Source organism: Limanda limanda, chromosome 3 (genome assembly GCF_963576545.1).
Source record: "Limanda limanda chromosome 3, fLimLim1.1, whole genome shotgun sequence".
In the NCBI taxonomy this organism is placed as follows: Eukaryota; Metazoa; Chordata; class Actinopteri; order Pleuronectiformes; family Pleuronectidae; genus Limanda; species Limanda limanda.
Window position 1 is genome coordinate 27,336,277 of NC_083638.1, and position 24,595 is coordinate 27,360,871.

The window sequence follows — 24,595 nt, forward strand, 5'->3', positions numbered from 1 at the left end:
TTGATCGTACACATGTAGGACTTTACTTTGAAAAATCTCTTAATCTATACAGTAAACATGTTTAATATTCAGTATGTAGGTAGTCAGAGAGGTCCTGAAGACAAGCATATCGGTCTCTCTCTGAATTTATTGAGCAAAGTATTTTTACAGTACTTTGAAATATCCAGAAATTAACAGATCTGATTGTACACATGTTGGACTTTACTTTGAAAAATCTCCAGATCTATACAGTAAATATGTTTGATATTCAGTATGTAGGTAGTCAGAGACGTCCTGGACACAGGCCTATTAGTCTCTCTCTGAACTTATTGAGCAAAGTGTTTTTACAGTACTTTGAAATATCCAGAAATGAACAGATTTGATTGTACATGTTAGACTTTACTTTGAAAAATCTTTTAATCTATACAGTAAATATGTTTAATATTCAGTTTGTAGGTAGTCAGAGAGGTCCTGATCAAAGGCATTTCAGTCTCTCTCTGAACTTATTGAGCAAAGTATTTTTACAGTACTTTGAAGTATCCTGAAATGTTTTATTCCACAGTGAACATGTTTGACCTTACTTTGAAAAATCTCTTAATCTATACAGTAAACATGTTTAATATTCAGTATGTAGGTAGTCAGAGAGGTCCTGAACACAAGCATATCGGTCTCTCTCTGAATTTATTGAGCAAAGTATTTTTACAGTACTTTGAAATATCCAGAAATTAACAGATCTGATTGTACACATGTTGGACTTTACTTTGAAAAATCTCCAGATCTATACAGTAAATATGTTTGATATTCAGTATGTAGGTAGTCAGAGACGTCCTGAACACAGGCCTATTAGTCTCTCTCTGAACTTATTGAGCAAAGTGTTTTTACAGTACTTTGAAATATCCAGAAATGAACAGATTTGATTGTACATGTTAGACTTTATTTTGAAAAATCTTTTAATCTATTCAATAAATATGTTACATATATTTTTTTACAGTGCTTTGAAATATCCAGAAATTAGCTACTTGAAGCTAAAAATGTGTGACTTTTATTTTGTAAAATCTCTAAATTGATACATTCAAAATGCTATCCATAAAAATGACACGTGAGACAATATATACTTATCAGAATCAGAATCAGAAGTATTTTATTGCCAAGTACGTTCACACATACAAGGAATTTGCTCTGGTTATTGGTGCATACAATGAACATAGAACATAAAAACGCAATAAATACAACATGCATGGAGAGCAATACAAAATGGGAAACCAGTATATATTTACTCACTTTCTACTTCTTATTTACTCACTTTTTATCAATATTTATTCAAAGTAACATTTATTTTGAGATAAACATTTCTGAATAAAAATATATAAAAAATATAAAATATAAAAAGTGAAGTAAAAAGTGAAATGCTAAATGCAGAACAGTTAACAGTGTCATATTGCAATATGCAATGTAATGTAGTATAATATAATATGATATGATATAATGTGTTAATTTAACACATCCTAGAGGTGTGGGGGTGAAATAAAAGTCCGAGTCAGGTGGGGGTCCCGGGCCTTGTTGATAAGGCCAACTATCACAGAAAACATGGACGTGATTCACAATTTATATGTTGGTAGAAAGTAAATATGCTTTAGATTCCTGAAGATTCTCTGCTGGCCCAAGGGCTTCTTCAGTTCAGAACAACAATTCACTGGATGACTGGCCATCTTCACATATGTAGGTGAATCAGGAACAGGTTGAACTGGTCCTGTGATCTAGCATCCAAGCACACTCAAATGTTTTGTTGATTCAAATTATAGTAGCTAATAAGACGACAGCTACATTGGTTTTTTTCTAAAGACAGAGTTTTAAATTAAATCTAGAAAAAGATTAGCAAACTGCAACACTATCTACACTTTCAACAGATTATACAAACAGTACATGACAGCAGCAGAAGTAAATGTGCACAACACAGGCACTTACCCACCCAAGACCACGTTTCAGGAGGCTTGCATCAGCCTGCTGTTCTCACTGCCAACGCACCGCGGCGCTGTTCATTGTGACTATAATCCAATCCATTTCATTTTCAATTATGCATTTAGCTCCATGTTAACAGTTTATTTTAAAAAAATGCTTTGGATGCGTTTACCATAAGTGTCAGTATATGCGCGCAGTGGAATTTCTGTGTCGGCTTATTTGACCACAGAGACGCGAGTGTCGGCTGGCTAGACCACAGTGTATCATGACCAGACAAACAAAAAAGTCTGGAGGTGCAAATAGAAAAACGCAACAGGAAGCCTGCTATTTTGCATTTAGTGGCCATTTTTGCCATATTCCACATTTTTACTTTGAGGTACTTCTCCCAGGGCTTTCATCAGATCAACTACAAATTGAGATGAGTGTCATCACAAGATGGAGATACAAACCAACTCCAAGATCGATTTTTCGTCACACGGTGTGACCGTGGTGTGGCATCAAAGTTTGATTAACCGCCATTAAAACATGATGTTCTGTATCTCGGACAAACATGGACCATGAATTCTTTGATGCTGAGCCTTAAACAGTGACAGTGTCAGTGGTCATAGATCAAAGGAATCTTTCTGTCTTGCAAAGGTGACGTCTCTCTCTCTCTCAGAATTGGGACATTTCCTCAAACCGTGTCAACATTGAGTCAACTATCTATCTATCTTCGCAGTTCTGCTCCTGTGCACTTGGTGGCAGTGTTACACATCTCAGTTGTTGGTTAACCTTCATAAAACCACAGAAGCGTGCAGCCGTCCCTTCCTGCAGTGGTGTGTTGGTGTGGAGAGTTTCCTCCTCCTCCTCTCTTCAGACTTCAGTCTCTGAAACAGTGACAAGGCTTCACCACCTGAGTGGAAGAAGGAGTTTACATCATGGCGTTGAACCTCACCATCAACACGAGCAACCCGCCTCTAGGTGAGTGTCTGCTGGCGGTGATCTCGGAGCAGATCCTCCAGGGGGAGCGGGGTGTTGTGCACGAAGGCAGCCGGTGACAGGGAGCTATTTGGGGGGCTGCTACGTGTCAGTCAGCTCAATGATTGGCACTATGTGGGGAAATGCTCCTATTTGAAGTCTGCTTGCGTGCTTTGAACTGTGCTGCTTTAGGGAACGTGAGACGTGAGCATACCCTTGTTTACTGCGGAAGGTACGAGAAAAACAAGAGCAACAATAAACAACAAAGAAACAGTTTAATATCCCGATGTGTCTGTTAAATGTTCTCTATTGACCAGCCGAATTTAATATTAGAGTCCGGGAAACTTGGATTTCACTATGGATGCCGAAGCAGTTGGGCAGTTTCTTTGGTGAAACAGCAACTCCACCTATATATGAAAGGAGCCTGGTTGGACGGAATGTCCATATCGGTTCATACAGGGTGGGTTACCCAACGCATTCAGCCGGCGGCTCTGACAGTGTGCAGCGCTGTGTACAGCTAACAAGCTAACGCTAGCTAGCCTGCCGTCGTGGCACACGCAAAGACAACAACAAGTGAACACTTTAAATGTAATAATGGCAGTTTAAACTAATCTCGTCCACACTTTATCCACTGCAGACATAATCCCCGGGACACTGTCTGTGAAAAGTTTTCTTGAAAACGAGTGCGGACACTTCACATAAAAGCAGTGGACACGCTGAAGTTAGCTAACTGTCGCTAGCTCAGTTCAGGTTTACATGTATACAATGTCACATGTTGCTACACTGTAGGTTTACATGGACATGTGTTATTTTAAGTGTGAGAGATGTGTTCAATAGAGTGTGGACACGGCTTTAAACCAATATGAGCTAATAGAATGACTAGGTTTAACAGGGAATGAACAGCGCCGCGGTGCGTTGGCAGTGAGAACAGCAGGCTGATGCAAGCATCCTGAAACGTGGTGATTGGTGGGGGGGAGTGCCTGTGTTGTGCACATTTACTTCTGCTGCTGTCATGTACTGTTTGTATCATCTGTTGAAAATGTAGATAGTGTTGCAGTTTGCTAATCTTTTTCTAGATTTAATTTAAAACTCTGTCCTATTAGCTACTATAATTTGAATCAACAAAACATGTTGAGTGTGCTTGGATGCTAGATCACAGGACCAGTTCAACCCGTTCCTGATTCACCTACATATGTGAAGATGGCCAGTCATCCAGTGAATTTTTGTTCTGAACTGAAGAAGCCCTTGGGCCAGCAGAGAATCTTCAGGAATCTAAAGCATATCTACTTCCTCTTGACTGAAGCTGATCATGCTGACAGTCACTATACCACAAACTAACAAACAGTGTTTCCTGCAGGTGCGCTGCTGGCAGCCGAGCATCTGAAGGGCAGTGTCCAGGTGTCGGTGGAGGAAGGCAAAGACAACCGCCTTCAAGTCTCAGAGTATGTGACACAATTATAACATCATAGTTCACAGATCTAGCTGATCGTCAACAGGCAGTTAATAAATGAGAATACGTAGAAACATATAAATTGTGAATCACGTCCATATTTTCTGGGATTGCCCCTCTATTAACCTTTTCTGGCAGGGAATAAATTCATGGAGAAAATACAGAGGATGAATCTCCCACTGACCTTTGAGGCAATGGACTGGGGAAAAATAGACAAAAGACTGACAAGGGTCAGGGTAATGCTTATTACAACTAAAATAAAATGTCTGAAGACAAAGGCATTGAAAAAAGGAGCTGGGTAGATGCCATGAATAGCGCATACAAGATGGAGAACTTGACTTTCTCTTTCAGATTGGATTCAGACAAATTCAAAACAATCTGGGAAATCTGGATTAAATGTATCTCAACAACTAGATTGGACTTGGTGCACAGCTACATATGAGTTTTTGTTGTTTGTTATGACGATAATTAAACACTAAACAACTGGAAGTAAAAAGTACAGCACAGAGAGGAACATTATCTGGTTAGAGGTACAGGTTTATAAAATTAAATGTAATGTAGTGTTTATTTTCAGGTGACAGGCAGGGACATAGGTGTTTAATGGGGTAAACATTTGCATATTTTGCAAAATTTGCAAAGTGCATAAATAATGTAAGAGTCTAAAGATGAGGAATAATGCATATGTATATTGTAACTTAAAATATAGAGAGATGGACATCAGCATTTTACAGGAAATCTACTGATAATAGACATCTATGATATGGAATAGTTTTCAGATGAGATCATATTTCATTGCCTTGTCCACCCAATTGGATCCAATTAATCTAGTTTCCTCTGTTAAAATGAAGTTGTCTAAAGAGTTAGAGGGTGTGCAGATGTATCACTTTGCCGGACGATGAATCATCTGTCAACCGTCCCTTCCTCAGTGCGATCCATTTCCATGATGCCAACTCCATCAGTCGGTACTTGGCCCGGGTGGCTCCTGCTCTTGGCCTCTACGGAGCCAACATGATGGAGCAGACTGAGGTGTGTATAGTTGTATATAATTGAGATTTATTGCAACATTTGGTGTTTTTTCTTGGTTCTTATTTTTGATTATGTCTGCAGGTTGACCACTGGTTGGAGTTCAGCGCTCGCTGTCTGTGTGGCCAGCCCAGTTTGACCGTGGGGCTGGGAGAACTGGATCTGGCCCTTTCCCTGCGCACATTCCTGGTCGGACATGCCATCACCCTGGCGGATCTCTCTGTCTGGGCGGCCCTGAAAGGTCAGTACCATCCAGGATTACTGCCTCTTTTACTTTCTGTCTGTTTCAGTTTGGAATTTCTACAGGTGAATGGGTGAAATGCACAGCTACAGTTTGTGCTTGACTCTTCACAGGTCATGAGGGATGGCCAAGCCAGGGCAAATCCTTCTCCCACGTCAATCGCTGGTTCTTCTTCCTGAGCTCACAGGTTGCCTTCACTGCAGTGGACAACAAGTACACCACTAAGAAAGCCTCAACGACCAAATCCAATGTAAGCTGAATTTTCATCAATTTTATTTTTTAACTAATAAGTTTAATTGAAACTGTAAATGGATATTAAGTCCGGTGAGGTTGACAAGAAGAAAAGTGAAATAGTATATAATATTGAAATTAATTCATATTTTAAGATTAGAAATATTTAAGGCAAATGTTTCTTTCCTGTATTCCTGACTGCCTGTGTTCTGCAGTCGGGCGAAAAGAAGCAGGATGTCGGAAAGTTTGTGGAATTGCCAGGAGCTGAGATGGGCAACGTGGTGGTTCGATTCCCTCCTGAGGCCAGCGGGTGAGGCTCAATTTGCATCTGATCTAGGGGATGCTCAGATTACAACCATTAGATCCCTCAGTGTGCGGTAGCGCCGTGGTCTCTTTGTTAACGGATCCATTTATCTGTCTCTCTAGATACCTGCACATTGGCCATGCCAAGGCTGCTCTGCTCAACCAGCACTACCAGCTCACATTCAAAGGCAAGCTCATCATGCGCTTTGATGACACCAACCCCGAGAAGGAAAAGGAGGACTTTGAGAAGGTGAGACTTCCAATTTCCAGTGGTGAAGGAAGTACTTAAACATTTTACTTAAGCACATAAATGTACTAAAAAAGTAAAAGTATCACATCCACTTCTATATCACAGTAAAAGCAAATATGTACGTCCTCATTATATACTTTAAGAATTTAAAGTAAAAGTATGTGCATAGTTCAGTTCTCCATTCTATTACATAATAATGGCTTAGTCTCTGCATTTGCTTCTTCTGTATCAACTTATGGGGTTTCTTTAGTTACGCTTTGCTCTAGTAGAACGTCTAATGTTTCCTGCCTGCTCTGATTGGAAACATTAGAGCAGGCAGGGCTCAATCCCCCTCTCATTATTAATTACTTAAAAAAACAAAATAATGTGAACATATAACACAGGGCATTGTAAAATTTAGTGGAGTAGAAAGTACAGATATTTGCTGTTAATATGTATCGGATTAAAAGTGAAAGTGTACCTGAAAATAAATCAACCCAAGTACATTTTTCATGTATCTGTACTGCAACAAAGTTAAATGTATTTGCTCCCACCACTACAAAATGTCTCAGGGTAAATGGGAAAATATTAATTATTAAATTGTGAATTATTTGTTATTTCCGAACCACCTTCGTTAGAAATGATGTTCTTATTTCCAATTGTTGTTGCTTCTCCTCAGGTGATCCTGGAAGATGTCGCAATGCTCCAGATTAAACCCGACCAGTTCACCTACACCAGCGACCATTTCCCCACCATACAGCGTTTTGCTGAGCAGATGCTTTCTGAGGGCAAGGCCTACATCGACAACACCCCCCATGAGCAGATGAAGCTGGAGAGGGAGCAGCGCACTGAGTCCAACTGCAGAAATAACAGTACGCCTGTCAATCACAGTGAACACTGAAGCTCCAATATGCAAACTTGCTGAAGCTACAATGTGCAACTTCTCTCTCTTCTGCAGCGGTGGAGCAGAACATGAAGATGTGGTCTGACATGAAAGCTGGAACAGCGAGTGGTCAGACTTGCTGCATGAGGGCCAAGATTGACATGAAGTCCAACAACGGCTGCATGAGAGATCCCTGCCTGTACCGCTGCAAGACGGCTAGCCACCCCCGCACTGGAAACACCTACAAGTACTTAACCTTTTTTTTTTGTCTTTTTTAAAGATTTTTAAAATCATATCATCTGGGATATTTGCATATATTGTTTTAAGTATTTAAATATTTACTAGTATCAGTTGTGGAAACTAACCATCTCTTTTCTTGCAGCGTCTACCCAACATACGACTTTGCCTGCCCCATCGTGGACAGCTTGGAGGGTGTGACCCATGCTCTCAGGACCACCGAGTACCACGACCGGGACGATCAGTTCTACTGGATCATCGATGCCTTGCGGATGAGAAAACCCTTCATTTGGGAGTATGCCAGACTCAACCTCAATAACACAGTGCTGTCGAAGAGAAAGCTCACCTGGTTCGTCGATCAGGGATACGTCGATGGATGGTAGTTATTTTTTTTATTTATTTTTCCTTCTCTTCCCCTAACATAAGCTTTTGACTAATTCTCACCTCATTCTCCAGGGACGACCCTCGCTTCCCCACTGTCAGAGGAATCCTGAGGAGAGGCATGACTGTGGAGGGTCTGAAACAGTTCATAGCAGCACAGGTACATCGGTCAGCCATAGTTAGAGAAGGCAGGAGATGTTTATGACAAAGATCGAACCCTAATTTTCTTAAATTGAAAAAAAAAACCTTTTCATCCATCCCTTATCTTTGTTATGGATGTTTAATGCAATTAATGTATTTAAATAAAAAAACAAATAAACACCATAACAGTTCAGATGTCTAGATACTATGATCAAAAATATATAAATTTGACTGATGAACAGCGCTTGGCAAATTATAGAAAAAAGTATCATGGTTTCAACTCCCTGCCTCTGAATTCAAAGACTGAGGGCATGATAACTTCATCCGGGATTAACAAATCAAATCTGTAACTGCTTCCAAAAAGCCAAATTAGCTGGAATATAATAGACAGGATTATCTGAGCATATTAAGATGTAGAATATTATAAACAGGACGGCACAATGTCATCATTATAATCAAAAATGTGATGATTATGTAAAGAACAAGAAATTCAAACAAATTTGTATTCTCTTTCCAGGGAGGATCAAGATCAGTGGTGAACATGGAGTGGGACAAGATCTGGGCTTTCAATAAGAAGGTACATTTTTCCTCTTTTTAATAATCAATGTGATGCTGTACATCAAACAATACAAATCATAGACAACATTGATACCAATATGCAGTTTGATAGCTAGAAAGACACACGCGTGATATTGTTAAAAGTGACCACCTCCCGTCAACAAGTGAATGGCTTGGCTTTTGCCACAACAGACATTTCATGAACTCCAACTGGATCAGTATATAATATGATGCATGAATGCTCTGCGGGGCCTACTGAACACTTGTGCTCGGGCAAGTGATTGACAGAGGTCCACGTATTTGCCCGTGGATTCACTGCTGGCACGGCTGCTTTCTGCTTGGCTGCTCTCATTCTGTTTTAACCTTTTCATTTGCCACCTCTTCCCCTGATCCTCATCATCCCACCATTACTCCTTATTGTCCCCACGGTGACACTGAAAACCTCACAAACCCAACCAGCTACTTCATTTCATGCCCCTCAGTTGTTTGTGTATTGTCTTTTGATTTCCTCATTTTCATCTGTGTGGACGTCCGTGTCACTTTCTCCCATTTGGTTTGTTCTCGCTGGCACCTGCTGCTTCATCCCCGAGTCAGAGATAGAAGGTGTGACGTTGATGAGCGAGATCCAAACCTTAGTTAGAAAAGCAGATTTTAAACTCCTCATGGCCGACACTAGTCTTTCTTTGAGTTAAAAATGATGGGGCTGACTCCCAGGACTCTCTATGTGGTGATAATGACTACGTTTAGCTTGTGTTGGAGGTTTTATAACAAACTAGCTACTTCTGTTTTTACAAAGGGATTCATATGCATGTTTCAGATAACCCGCTCCTCCCTGCCTTCTTCAGACAGTTTCATGTTCCCACAGTTCTTTCACGTCAGCTTAACATTTAAAGTGATACTTACGTAGATGTTCATTTTGGATGGTCCAAAATTTTAGGTAATACTGAATTCAGTAAACACAGGCTCGTAAAACCCATTATTATTTTGTGGATTTAGTTTAGAACAGAATCAGTTTGTGTTGTTTTAACCTGAAGAGGATTTCAATCCAAGGCAAAAAAGAAAAGTAAATCTGAGTTGAGGCAAAGTGAAGAGAGTTCATGAGAAACAAAACCAGGAAGTTTTAGTGATGAGGGGAAACTATGTAAACAGTCCATTCTGTGTAAATGTGTCTCTACCTTTATCCTCTCTTCCTCCTTCCTTATATCTGACATTGAATAGCATCTCACTCTTCTGTTTCCAAGCTGCCAATTAGCTGTCTGAAGGTACTCCTCCTCCTCCTCGTCTTCCTCATTTTCACCCACGCGCTCTCCGTTTTCATCATGGGCTAGTTTCTCTGAAAATCCACCTGCAGCATTCACTATTTTACCAGCCAAGCAGATGATGGGGTAATAGATACAAAGTTGTGCCCAAAAAAATTCACTTTAACCTGTTAACGAACAAAGCGAAGGCGCGAGAGTTGTGTAGTGGTCAGATGAGAGCTTGAACCTCAACTCGCTCCCAGGTGCAGAACTGTGCAGTATCTGCAGATCAAAAGTACAGCACTTTCTCAGACCTTCACAGAAAAAGGTTATAGTCTTTTGTCAATGTTAATAGTAGTTATAACTGTTGTTTGTGTCCCTAACATCTGTTGATGGTTGACAACTTATCATCAAACTAATACCGAAGACCTTCAGGTGTACAAGGGATATTCATTATCTTGTCTAATGTTTACAATAATTGTTGGCTGTTTAGAGGCTCAGTGACTCAGTGATAATAGGCAAGTTCCATTTTTAGGAAAAACGACAATTAACCATTTATTTATTTAAAAATGTATCAACTCAATGAGCTTGTTAATCTGTTCATCTATTTTCTTTCTGCCCATCTGCAAAAAATGTGTTCACCTAGATGCCATTTGAATCTCTGCAATTGTGCCGTTTTACTCATCTACCTGTCTTTGCAGTATTTCAACTCAACTCTGACTATAAAGCCTGAAATATTAACAGACACTTCATACAGAGGCTTTGCTCAAGGGACCTCTGAACCACTGGGTCTCTTGGCCTGTGCCCCAAAGGCCTCTTGGGTAGCAATGGGTTCTTTAAAAGGTTTCAGCTTTGTTAACACTGGACATCATGGTAGCTTGACGTAATAGGAAATGCCATTTGCTTGTACAACTCTTTTCACAGCAACAGTTTTATAATAGAGAAGAATGTGAATTTGAAAGTTCAATTTAAACCACATTATCTTTCTAAAAAGGACAGTGAAGCTCTTTCTGTCTTCCTGGGATTTGGGCCAATTTAAAACCCACAAGTGCGATGGTTGGACTTTATCAAGTTATCCAAATGCAGAGTGAAATCTTTAATTAACTTTTTTTGTTTAACTTCAAACACTCCTAGCTCATCCATACCCAGTGCAAAATCCTCCCCCCATCCTGCTGTCCCCTCCGTCTCTCCCCTTCTTTCCATCCATAGAATCCATTGCAACTTTTTCATTGAGAAGTTTCTTTTAATATTTCCAAATCCAGTTTAACATCTTTAATATTTATGTGATATTTTAAAAATGCATCGTGCCTTATTTCCTAAACCACTAATATCACAAACAGCCTTTAATCATGAGGTCAAATTCACTCCTCATTTTGTTTTATCATTCTGCCCTGGTTACTGCCAAAAACTGTCTTTTCTAACTGTTTCCTAACAAGAGATCATTTTACAACATTTGATGTAGGAAAATTAAATATGACTAATGTATAACCTCCGATATGTATATTTTAATTTATTTGATGCTATCAGATCATTATTTGGGAGCGTCCACCATCTATTCTTCACCACAGTGATGCCCCTACTGCTATGATGATTAATTGATATATTCTGCAAACCATTGAGCTGGGATTCAGGCTCCTTCACACTCACACTGGCTGGTAACATAGTGACAGAGGATAGAGGCTTAATAAGCAGCCGAGTAAAGCCTTGTTTCCCTGACTTGCAAACAGAAATGATCCACTCATGAAACCAACTTTTCTTTTGCCGCTCATCCTTTTGTTGAGACTCTGACTTCCTCTGTTTGGCATTGAGCAGATCAGGGTATTTTAATGCTTTGACTGAAGCTGCATCATTTTCTGCTTGGTCCTTTCATTACCCAGCATTTCGTTTTTAGAGATTTTATGACGCTGCAGTCTTCTTCTTCTGACCTGTTTTGTGTCTGTTTCTGTCTGTACGTGTGTGTGTTTGTGTTAGGTGATTGATCCAGTAGCCCCCAGATACACAGCTCTGTCCACCTCCTATGTGGTTCCTGTTTCTATCTCAGAGGCCAAGGAGGGGATGACGGAGGTGGCCAAACACCCAAAGGTTAGTGGTCTATCGCCCTTCCTCTCATGGTTCATTTATGATTTATCTTTCAATGCTTAGTGAAAGTAGATTGGTTTCTTTAAATTAGCTGAGAAGTTTCTGAACACTTTTGATGTACCAATAGCCATCAATAAATAAAGTAATCTGAAAAATAAATAAATAAAAAGGTGGGCATTGCAGGACTGTAATTAACACGACCAACATTTAATTCTGACCATATGAAATGATTGGACTGTCGTTAACCAGCTTGCGTGCATGGGCTCTCACCGGAGTCTTCCCAAGCCGTAGAGACATACTCTGCTCAAGCAGAAACCATAGAAGTTAATGAGCGATTCAGTTGTCAGTCACTGCATGTTCATATGTTGTTGGGGCATAGCTTTGATAAGGGGACTGATGGAAGGGAACGGGATATATTGGTTGGTATTTTCAAAATGTAGCCTGGTCTAAACAGCTCTGCCATGATTACCAACCATAGCTTTAATGAAATGTACCAGTATTTTGCTTTATTATATAAAATAGAGTTTGTAATTTCCATGGCACAGGTTAGTTTGAAGTGATGCAAGGGTGGTCACAAACCTTTTAGGCCAATTTAAACCATAAAGAGGTGTTGGCTTCAATATTTAACAAAGTAAGTCACGGGACTCAGCTTTGTTGTGATGAAAAATCTCATCGGTGGCTGTGAGCATCCAATGAGATTAGTCAGCAAAAGGGTGCCATAATGATTTATATTCTAGTAAAGTATATAAATTATGAGACATCAGGTTTTTGTATTCATGTTTCCAAACATCATAGGTTATGAATGCTGTGTGCTCTGTGGTCAGAGCTTTAATGCATTCTCTGGTCACTTTGGGATTTTAAAAATCTCTAATTCCATTGTAATGAATCTGCTCTGCTGAGCATAGTCTCTGCAAGTTGATTTTGAGGTCCATGCACTGCATTTAATTAAAACCACTGAGCCCCAGGAGGGTGTGGGGGAAAAAAACGTTTTGGGTGATACTTTGATTTCTGCGCCCGTCCAGAACATCGAGGTGGGCATGAAGGAGGTTTGGTACGGACCCCGAGTTCTGATTGAAGGAGCAGATGCTGAGACTTTCTCAGAGGGGGAGATGGTCACCTTCATCAACTGGGGCAACCTCATCATCAGCAAGATCAACAAGTATGTGTAATTATTTCTCAGCAAATCCATCTAGATGTTAAGAATCACATGATGTCGTGTTAAAGTTTATGATGTGCTTTTTCACCCATTCATGTTTTCCTCCCTTCTCACCACTCAGAGCGGCTGACGGTAAAGTTGTGTCCATGGAGGCTCGCCTGAACCTGGACAACAAGGACTACAAGAAGACAACAAAGATCACATGGCTGGCTGAGACAACCAGCGCCCCGCTTCTGCCCACCCTCTGCATCAACTACCAGCCTCTCATCTCCAAAGCTGTCATCACCAAAGATGACGACTTCAAAGAATACATTAATAAAAACAGCAAGGTCTGTCTTGCAGTGCTTGCACCCAACCTCATCTGACGTGTCTCATTTACTTTGGTTGTATATATCATTTCTATTTGTCACTCTTTCAGTTGGAAGAGAAGATGCTTGGAGATCCCTGTCTGAAGAACCTGAAGAAAGGCGACATCATCCAGCTCCAGAGACGAGGCTTTTACATCTGCGACCAGCCCTATGAGCCAGTCAGGTGAAGTGCTCGTGTGCCTGAACCACCCCTCTTCATAGAGGACATTTCCCCCGTCGTAGTGTTTTTATTGTCTTCCTGTCTGTGTTCTAACTGGGGTTAACATCTGTAGCCCTAACAGCTGTAAGGAGAGCCCCTGTGTCCTGCTCTATATTCCTGATGGTCACACCAAGGAGATGCCGACTGCTGGATCTAAGGACAAAGGCAAGAGCCAGACCTCCAGCAAAACAGTGAGTGCCTTTCAAGAAAATGTATAACATTCGTCAGTAACTAATAAAAAAGTTTTGTCCGTAACAAACGGACAGGTGTGAAAGTAATAACACTCATTGAAGGAGGTAATGACCCAACAGAAGCACTCAAAGTGTTTACACAGTAGTGCACTTTGAAATTTAGTTTCTTAGCATTTACCAGTTATGGGATTCACAAATCTAAACTGTAGTGAGCACAAATGGAAAGACTGGAGTAAAATAAAGTTGGATGAAGCTGAAGTTATTTTTTGTGATTCTCAGATTTTCATTTCTTGTTCCATCTGTAAAACTGTCTTACCTCTCTTCTTAACCCGCCACCCCCTCCAAGGCTGCCCCTAAGTCTGCCCCAGCACCGTCCTCAGCCTCAGCTGGTGACCTGCTCTCCAGCATTGTAGCTCAAGGTGAAGCTGTTCGCCAGCTAAAGACTGCCAAAGCCCCTAAACCTGATGTGGAGAAGGCCGTTCAGCTGCTGCTCTCTCTCAAGGTGAATCAGCTGTTACTAAAAGAAAAATAAACAGCAAGTCACAACACTTACTGTTAATAATTCAAATGATTTGCCATTCATTTCAACTTTTCTCTCTCTCTGTCTTTCAGGCTCAGTTTAAAGAGCAGACAGGTATGGACTACAAGCCAGGTATGGCCCCTCCCACCTCAGCTCCAACACCACCCACATCTTCATCAGACCCCACCTCCTGTCCGTTCACCCGAGTGACCCAGCAGGGTGAGCTGGTCAGGAAACTGAAGGCAGAGCAGGCACCCAAGGTATGTTTGCGTTTGTCTAATCATGTCCACAAACCATCGTCCAATAATCGTTTGTGTTCACATTTCCATGTCCACTCGCTCTACCCGCCCACATCTGGTTGTCCAATCATCCCCCATGTGCCAAGGCATTTGTCCCTTTGTGGATTTCCAGTGACTTGTCCAGTCCTTTTTCATTTGTCCATTCAAACTGCGTGATGTGTCCAGTCATTGTTCGTGTCTGCACGCGTTTGACGAGTCCATTCTCATGTCCCATACAATTTGCATGCCAGTGAAGTTTATCTTTAACTACCTGCAACAATAAGCTGGTTTGTTGATGGTACTAGGACCAGGTTGACGTAGCGGTGAAGCAACTCCTCGCTCTAAAGGCGGAGTTTAAAAAGATGACTGGTCAGGATTACAAACCAGGGATGGCCCCGCCCACTGCCGCCGCTCCCCCTGCTCCTTCTCCTGTGACCAACTCTTCTTCAGGTCTTCATGAGCGTGTTTCACAGCAGGGGGAGGTCGTGAGGAAACTGAAGTCTGAGAAAGCCCCCAAGGTATCCAAATGCAGCATGGCAGGCAGAACAATATTTTTTTTATTTATGCCCAAATTATTTTGTGAATATCAGTTAGCACTTTTTGGTTTTCCGGGACCCCAAAAACAGAATTGTCAGCTGGATTATGCTGTGTGGTGGAAAACATTAAGGGGATGATTTCTGAGAAATGTTGCAGAATTGGAAAAAAAATGTTACAATGTATTTCCAATATTCTCTTACACTTTCTAACAAACTATGAATTTGTTGCTTTTAAACTTAAACTTTGGGTTTCGGAACATTGGTCGGTGTAACGAAATGTTTCGATACATCATCTTGAATCACAGAAAACTGTGACATCCATTTTTGAGATGTGACTGAGTGTAGGACAAGGTGTTTTGAATAGGTAAACATAAAAACAACAAAAATTCCCCATAAATACTTAATTGTTGGAAGAAACAATAACTGATGTAAGGGAATCAAACTTTAGTCTGAGCTTTTCTAAAATATTGCCTGATTCAACACCAACCATGATAAGAGTTAAGACTGGTTAATAATGATGAAAATGATTGTAGATGTAACAGCTTATGATGTTTATACAAATTATTTGTATCAAGACGTTTAAGCTCACATATTAAAGGAATATTAACATATCTTCCTGATGTTAATTGTGGACAGGTGCTGTCACAACAGTGTTAAACCATTTCAGAAATATAAAAACTGGTATGAACTGAGTGACTGTATCCATCTTGTCTCCAGGATCAGGTAGATGCTGCAGTGAAGCAGCTGCTTGTCCTGAAGGCAGAATACAAACAGGTCACAGGTCAGGATTACAAGCCGGGGGCCGCTCCAGCTCAGAAAACCCCTGCTCCAGTCCAGAGCAGCCCCAGCCCTGCCCCTGCTGCCGCCGGCCTCCAGGAGAAGGTTGCTGAACAAGGAGAAATGGTCAGGAAACTGAAGACTGAAAAAGCTCCCAAGGTGGGTCCACACCATTTCCCCTGCCTAGAGACTTTCTTCATTGTTGTATAGTCGTTCATTTGTTCACTGCAGCTTTGACAACATGGCTCTCTTCATACTGACTGCTCCCCAGGATCAGGTAGATGCTGCAGTGAAGCAGCTGCTTGTCCTGAAGGCAGAGTACAAACAGGTCACAGGTCAGGACTACAAGCCGGGGGCCGCTCCAGTTCAGAAAACCCCTGCTCCAGTCCAGATCAGCCCCAGCCCTGCCCCTGCTGCCGCCGGCCTCCAGGAGAAGGTTGCTGAACAGGGAGAAATGGTCAGGAAACTGAAGACTGAAAAAGCTCCCAAGGTTGGTCCACACTGTTTCCCCTGCTTTGAGACTTTCTACATTGTTGTATAGTCGTGCATTTGTTCACTGCAGCTTTGACAACATGGCTCTCTTCATGCTGACTGTTCTCCAGGATCAGGTAGATGCTGCAGTGAAGCAGCTGCTTGTCCTGAAGGCAGAGTACAAACAGGTCACAGGTCAGGAATACAAGCCGGGGGCCGCTCCAGTTCAGAAAACCCCTGCTCCAGTTCAGAAAACCCCTGCTCCAGTCCAGAGCAGCCCCAGCCCTGCCCCTGCTGCCACCGGCCTCCACGAGAAGGTTGCTGAACAAGGAGAAATGGTCAGGAAACTGAAGACTGAAAAAGCTCCCAAGGTTGGTCTACACTGTTTCCCCCTGTTTTGAGACTTTCTTCATTGTTGTATAGTCGTGCATTTGTTCACTGCAGCTTTGACAACATGGCTCTCTTCATGTTGACTGTTCTCCAGGATCAGGTAGATGCTGCAGTGAATCAGCTGTTGGCTCTAAAGGCACAGTACAAACAGCAGACTGGAAAGGATTACAAACCAGGAGCCCCAGCTAATCCTGCCCCGACCAGCTCCTCCTCCACCAAGACCAGTTCTTGTCCACAGTCCCAGGAGCTGTTCTCACAGGTGTCCCAACAAGGGGAGCTGGTGAGAAAGTTGAAGTCTGAGAAGGCCACCAAGGTAAGGAGCCAATCACAGGCTAGACTAAAAAAACAGCATCAAGTGGAGAGTTCAATAAAAAATAATTGTACTTCTGTTTCAGGATCAGGTAGATGAAGCTGTGAAGAGTCTTCTGGACCTGAAGAACAAGTACAAGACTCTTACGGGAGAGGACTACAAACCAGTGGCTGCTGCTGGAGGTCCTGGCGGAGAGGACAAAAACCGCAAGGAGAAGGAGAACAAGTCTGAGAAGCAGGGAGGTGGAGCTGGAGGTGGAAAGAAGAATAAAGGAGAGAAAGCCGGTCAAGGCAAAGAGTCTGCAGGAGGAGCTGGAGGAGCAGGAGATGGTCAAGGATCCAAGAAACAAACACGGTGAGGGACTGGATAGAAGTGAAAGAGGGATCAAGATGTAGATCCTGAAATTGTTTCCAGCCAAACTTAAAGATGTTGTTAATAACCGTCACCCTTCTGACAATACCTACAAGACCATTGTCAAATATTGAGGAACAAAGAATTGTTTTACTTTTTGCATCTTAAATCATCTTTTCTGCTTTAAACCCTTTCTTTCAATCTCTGTATGCAGACCTTTCATTATGATTTCTAAACCTGTTCACACTCTTCACTGTGGTTATTCTCGCTGTGCAGACTGATGGATTTATTCCTCTTCCTATTGCACATTCAGCGGAAAAAAAGCATGAAAATGTGCCTTTATTTCTGTCCTTGTCTGAAATTGACCTGTAGACTCAGAATCTCTGCGCCAATAAAAAGTATTCGTACTGAACTGTTTTCTTATCTTATAGTGTTCAAATTAAACAAGTTTTTGACTTGTGTGACTAGCACATGCACAGTGACTTGACAGTTGTTGGATTAACTGGGCAATGACTTAGTTTTGGCAGTTAGCCAATGGTTGTGCTAATTTGGATCCTAATAAATCACAACCGATAGCTGGAATCAAGTAACGGATTCATATTTTTAGAACTTGCCTGGTACTCTTACTGTTTCAGACTTCTCTCCAAGCCTTCGCCTTTATGTTCCATCTCTGTAAAGTAGTGGCAAGTTTGTCCTCCATTTCTGATTCTCAGTGAAGTCAGGAGAATTTCCAAATCTCATGCCGACGGTCGCCTGATGCAAATCTATGGCTTTTTGTGTCTTTGCATTGACTTTGTATGTAATCGCACCACAGGATAAATTCGCTTTGAACTTAACAAAACAAAGATTTTTAGCTTTAACAGAAATACTGGGGGGGACAGTGGCATGAAGGTGGTGCAGATTTCATTCAAATTGTAGTAGACTATTACACTTGGATACTGAAGATGGATCATCTGTGAGCACAGCTTAATGACTGAAGAAAGTTTTGTATTGGACATGGTGAGTCTAATTAGTTGGTGTGGTTTTCATATGCTTGATTAGTGTGTGCTTTGCCTTGAGACATGCTGCATGACTCTGGGGATGTCTGTCTGTCAGCCCTCCTCGTTGGTCCAGAGTCAAATCTCAACACTGAGATGGCTTTGTACAAACATTTATGATCCCCAGAGGATGATTTCCATTGACTTTGCTGAGTCCTGATTTTCTCAGTCAACACAGGAGGTTTACTTTTTTGTCCTCTCGTGAAATGTCTAAAGTATTATGGGATGTGTTGTTATGATTGTTGGTAGGGATATCCATGGTGACCAGAGGATGACTCCTAATTATCAGCTGACTTTCTGCTTTAGTGCCAAGCAGCTCAACATTGTTCTTTGATTCATGATCCACTACAAACCATGGACATTCTCATCAGTCTCTGCTTTATTCAGATTTAATTACCAATTGGCAATTATTAGCTTTGATAGCATGCTAAATTAGATTGTAAACACACTAAACATTGCCTGCTTCTTAGCAATAACATGTTGGCATTATCAATTCCTCACTGAGCTGTCAGCATGGCTGTGAACTCTTGTTTATCTTGACTCGTGCTCACTAGAAAATTTTCATTTGACGACCATCTGAAGGTGAAGAAGATTTTTTTAATCTAAGATGCAAAAAGTACAAAAAATAACTTGTTCCTTAAATTAAAGTTAAAACCATGCTAATAACTGGGATTGTCACTTTGCAGTTATGGTGCAGCTCGGTCTGAGTGTTTTGTCAGTTAGGAGCAGGAAACTGGTTTGCTGGCTGTGCATGGCTGGTTAGAGTTGGAGTTGCTGTGTCAATTGTTGCACTGGATCATTGAACCTGCAGCTCTCTGTGCAGTAGCTGTTGAGAAGATAAGCTAACAAGGCATCAGCTTTACATGTATATACTATATATATATATTACATATAAATTACCTTAATTTTTGCATTCGCTTCACAATAACTAATTTGTCATCCTCTTGTCAGGTTGGGCTTGGAGGCTAAGAAGGAGGAGAACCTGGCTGACTGGTACTCTCAGGTGAGTCGAATAAACACACGTTTCATATTATACGTCTACATGACAATGAGGATCATATAATAATAATTAATTATCCAACATTATGTTGCTGCCCCCCTTCAGGTCATTACCAAAGCAGAGATGATCGAGTATTATGATGTTAGCGGCTGCTACGTGCTGCGGCCCTGGGCCTTCTCCATCTGGGAGTCGATTAAAGAGTTCTTTGACCGGGAAATTAAGAAACTTGGTGTGGAGAACTGCTACTTCCCCATGTTCGTTTCTCAGGCCGCACTCGAGAAGGAAAAGTCCCACATCGCAGACTTTGCTCCAGAGGTAAACAGGACCCAAGAAACTGGGTAGAATAGTTATTGGATTAGGACAGACAGTGAAATAAATAAATAAATATTGAATTTAGCACAACAATACTTTTGCACCGCACAATGTTAACAATCTATTAATTGGGGTTTTGTGATCTTTGTCAGGTTGCCTGGGTAACCCGGTCAGGAAAAACCGAGCTGGCAGAGCCCATTGCTGTCAGACCCACGAGTGAGACAGGTATGGACCACACGTCTTTAGTGGACACTACTGTATATAACTATGCTGATACACACTGATGTCAAATACTTAGTGTATTATATTAAGCTGTCGGTGAGATCTTGTTGCTCCGTCATGTTTGGTATAAACCTCTCTCTGTCTCTCTCTCAGCGATGTATCCGGCATACGCTAAATGGGTCCAGTCCCACAGAGACCTGCCAATCAAACTCAACCAGTGGTGTAATGTTGTGGTCAGTGTCCTCTTTTAATCGCATCTACACAATTTAAATGCACATCTCACATTACACATATATCAGGTTTTTTATTTGAATAATTTAAGGCATTTACAGTTGCTGAAGTGTTATCTCTCTTTTCCTGCTCTTCCTCCCTGTAGAGATGGGAGTTCAAACACCCTCAGCCTTTCCTGAGGACAAGAGAGTTCCTGTGGCAGGAGGGACATTCAGCATTTGCCACCCAAGAGGAGGCTGCTGAGGAGGTAATAGAGCCCTGGAACCCTGATCTGGATGTATCAGCGCTGAGAGGCTGTGATAGAAATGTTGTATTAACTACATGCTGTATTTTTACAGTACTAAAGGTAGTTTTTGTTTTGGCTTGTTTGTGTAAATAGGTGCTTCAGATCCTGGATCTGTACGCCAGGGTGTATGAAGAGCTGATGGCGATCCCTGTGGTGAAGGGGAGGAAGACGGAGAAGGAGAAGTTTGCAGGAGGAGATTACACCACGACTGTCGAGGCTTTCATCTCTGCCAGTGGGCGAGCCATTCAGGTACTGGAGAACTGGATTAATTCACTGATTACTATCATCCACTTGCACTGATGCCAGCAGGACAAAATGTTTAATTTGTAAATCTCCTTTTTTCCACATGTAATCCACTTGCACTCTAGACACTGACGTTTTAAAGACACAAAGTAGACTTGTTAATTTTTCACTTCTTCAGGGTGCTACATCTCACCACCTTGGCCAGAACTTCTCCAAGATGTTTGAGATCGTTTTTGAGGATCCGAAGAGGCCGGGCGAGAAGCAGTTTGCTTTCCAGAACTCCTGGGGGATTACAACCAGAACTATCGGTGTCCTCACCATGGTCCATGGAGACAACATGGGACTTATACTGCCACCCAGGGTCGCCTGCCTGCAGGTAGAATCAGTCACATTTGCTTTTCTTTTTACCTATTCTCATATATTTATATGAACTAAAAGAATAGTTGAAGAACAAACTCCTGCGGAAGTAAACCCCTAAACTATGATGTAAACTGGTACGTAGATACAAATACAGCATATGTTACATTTCTAAAATGTGTCCATTCTTTCCCAGGTTGTCATAATCCCATGTGGAATCACTGCCTCTCTACCAGAGGCAGAGAAGGAGGTGCTGTTGGCCCAGTGCGCCAAATACCTGAGCAGGCTGCTGGACGCTGGCATCAGGGTGAAGTCCGACATCCGAGATAACTACTCCCCAGGATGGAAGTTCAACCACTGGGAACTCAAGGTCATTATTAACTTTGAATTAAATGAATATTTATCTGATATTTAAAACCAAGAGCTTACCCTGCAGACTTACAGTCTGAAACAAGGTGGAAGAAACGGTTACACAATCCCCTAATGCTGCTGTTTTTGTCTGTGTGTCATCCAGGGAGTTCCTATTCGTCTGGAGGTTGGCCCTAAAGACATGCAGCAGCGTCAGTGCGTTGCAGTGAGGAGAGACTCTGGTGCAAAAGTGACGATTCCAGAGGCAGAGGCAGAGACAAAGCTGGCAGCCATGTTGGAGGACATCCAGACCTGCCTGTTCAAAAAGTAGGACACAGCACTACGCACCAGGGTCAAACACTGAACTGGTTAGAAAGAAGAGTTATTGAAGAGATTGTTACTTGAATCTGAATGGAAAAGCAGCAGAGAAACCTGTCTAAACATGCTCAGAAATCCCACAAAGAATTTCTATACATCAGGCTTCAATTTGAAACGTGCAAAAAATTAATCAGAGGCTTTGGCATCCAAACTCACAATCATGCTCATGTCAATCAGACTTCTACACTGTTTTTTTTTGGAATAAAAGACATTTGTGCTTCCTCGGCTGATATTTCATCGCTACAGGACTGCTGTGATCATGATTACATTAAGCTGTGATTAAGGCAAAAAGAAAACTGCTGTATTGCAGTTTGTGTAGCTGAGTGTCTATATCCTTCTTACCAGCCAGCTGGGGATACATTATGTTAAAGAGTATGTACACAGACAGATAGCCAAAGATAACAGAGAATGACAAATCTGTTTATAAAAGAAAATTTATCGAAGTGTGTGTGTGTTTGTCAGAGCTTCAGATGACCTGAACAGTCACATGGTGGTTGCACACTCGATGGAGGAGTTCCAGAAAGAGTTGGACCAGGGCAAGGTGGGTAACATAACCCTCTCTGTGTGTGATACATTTCAAATATCCGTCCTCACCAGAGTAAATGTATGATGCTGTGGTTTGTCTTGTTTTCACAGATTGTGCAGATCCCATTCTGTGGAGAAATCGATTGCGAGGATTCCATCAAGAAAACCACTACCAAGTATGTCCAATGTCTCACTGACTGTCATGAGTCCGTGTCTTACAGCATACTTGATGCCCACATGAATTTATGGATGTAAATATTACAGGGTTAAAGGTTCAGTGTGTAGAATTCATTTTAGGATAAGGAAAACAACAATTCCTTCAAATGTTATGATTACACAAGGGTGACAACATCGCTAGGATTATTTTATGTTCAATCTCTGCCAATAGATCCCTGTCACCTTATACTAAAACACTGAACCTTTAAATGCAGTTGCTGAAGGGGTTAAAAAAAACACACTGCATTTTTATGTGCGGCACCCATTCAGTATTTACAGTCAGGGTTTTTTTTGCTCTTGAGTACTAATTTTGATAATTTTAACATGTTTTTTGATCTTATTCCATCAGGGACCAGGACCTGGAGCCTGGAGCTCCATCCATGGGAGCCAAGAGCCTCTGTATTCCCTTCTCTCCCCTGAAGACTCTGCAGCCTGGTCAAGTGTGCGTCAACTGCAACAAGATGGCCAAGTACTACACCATGTTTGGACGCAGCTACTGAGAACATGGAGGATGAGGATAATAGTTCCTACCCTTTCCGTTTTTTTTTTTAAATGTCCTGTGGGTGTCCGGGTTATTAGGGATATGGCTGTAACTGGATGGTGGTTTTGTTTCTGTATTTCTTTCACATGTCAATATTGTTGGAATGCATCTGAAAGGATGTGAGGGTGAAAAGAAAGTTGACTCTTTATTACGTTCTGAGAGGAAGGACTGGTGCAGTTTCTCCCCTCCTCTCTAACGGCCATATCGCTCACTGTCCAGAAGTGGTTTGTAAAAGAATGGAATTCACCAACAGAAACCTGTCACATAATAACTCCTCCCTGTCGGGCAGGTTTGTCATCATATAACATGTCATCTGTTGGAGTCTTTCTTAATACCACTATTTAAATTGTAAAAGCAGCTGCTGGATTTGGAAATGTCTAAATTACTGCTCTATTTGTTTAATTTTTTATAACACCAACTTAAAAATTAATATTTAGTCTTCTTTTTAATATCATATTTTTGTCAGCATTGATAAATTGAGAGGCCTTTTTGAAATCTGTCAAAACCCAAAACGTGAACCAATGGAGAGGAAAAAAACCATCCTGAGTAACATGTTGTCATCATCTGTCTGAGTAGAAGCTCTCTTTACTTACCTTCACTCTCATCTCTCACAGCCACTCTGTCTCAGGAACTCCAGGTATTCAGGCTTGTAGGTGGGGTGTTACTCTCACAGCTCTGTCAGCCGCCCCCTCCCTCTGTTTGTATGACTGGTTACAGACTGTGGCTCAATGCAAATCCATCAGATCACCAGAGCCCAATGACGTACAGCTGTGAGAAACTATGTGTGAGGACATTACCAAGTAATGTGGCCTGCTGCCACTTCTCTCCTGTGAAAGAATTCTACTACTTGTCTATAATAATAAAATTATAATAAACAAGAAACCATAGCAAAGTGACGTGTGTTTTTTTTATACTGTCTTTAAAACATGAGAATCAATGCACTGCAGTACCTCATTGCGTATTTGTGTCGGCCTAACTTATTGGAAGATGATGTAGAAGAAAAATTGTGTGAATGTGTATATATTGAACTAGGAACATAAAATTAACTACAAACAAAATGTACAATGTAAATGGAACAGATACAACAATGTACAATCACACATTGTAGCATTATATTGCATTTAACATTGGTAGATTAAAAAGTAATACATTTAGACAAGATTACTTTATTTACTTAGTAATATATATTTAGGCAAATATACAATGTAATAATCACATAGTGGATTCAAATGCAAACTTCTTGATTACATAATAAGCCTTGTCTGGCCCACTGATACAAAGGCACTTCCGGTGGGGGGGGGGGGTTTCAAAGTAAAACTTGAAAAACTGTAAGAAAACCTTTGACCTGGTTTCACAAACAAAACACTGGCACAGGGGGAAGATACTTTAGGAGAAAGGAATTTTCTGACCAAATTTCTATATTATTATCAACAGAAAATGCCACTGTGTATTCTGTATTATTC

At 41.3% G+C, this 24,595-nt stretch overlaps 1 protein-coding gene across 2 annotated transcripts; it reads left to right on the forward strand.

Moving 5' to 3' along the window:
• Positions 1-2,756: 2,756 nt before the first annotated feature.
• On the forward strand, positions 2,757-24,024 carry eprs1 (glutamyl-prolyl-tRNA synthetase 1). 2 transcript variants are annotated; one of them, XM_061068839.1, is made up of 37 exons: positions 2,757-2,898; positions 4,253-4,337; positions 5,272-5,371; positions 5,453-5,609; positions 5,723-5,859; positions 6,056-6,150; positions 6,267-6,393; positions 7,052-7,244; positions 7,331-7,502; positions 7,638-7,871; positions 7,949-8,033; positions 8,532-8,591; positions 11,782-11,892; positions 12,912-13,048; positions 13,167-13,374; positions 13,464-13,576; positions 13,686-13,803; positions 14,150-14,305; positions 14,416-14,583; positions 14,907-15,119; positions 15,855-16,073; positions 16,186-16,404; positions 16,517-16,756; positions 16,870-17,088; positions 17,171-17,439; positions 19,425-19,476; positions 19,579-19,788; positions 19,938-20,010; positions 20,161-20,240; positions 20,384-20,485; positions 20,618-20,773; positions 20,946-21,143; positions 21,321-21,494; positions 21,639-21,799; positions 22,313-22,391; positions 22,487-22,551; positions 22,941-24,024. In XM_061068839.1, exons 1-37 carry the CDS (start codon positions 2,856-2,858, stop codon positions 23,089-23,091), a joined length of 5,379 nt encoding a protein of 1,792 aa, XP_060924822.1. In that variant the 5' UTR covers positions 2,757-2,855; the 3' UTR covers positions 23,092-24,024. The 2 variants fall into 2 exon arrangements, with proteins under 2 accessions (XP_060924822.1, XP_060924823.1); XM_061068840.1 differs by lacking the exon at positions 14,907-15,119.
• Positions 24,025-24,595: the final 571 nt, after the last annotated feature.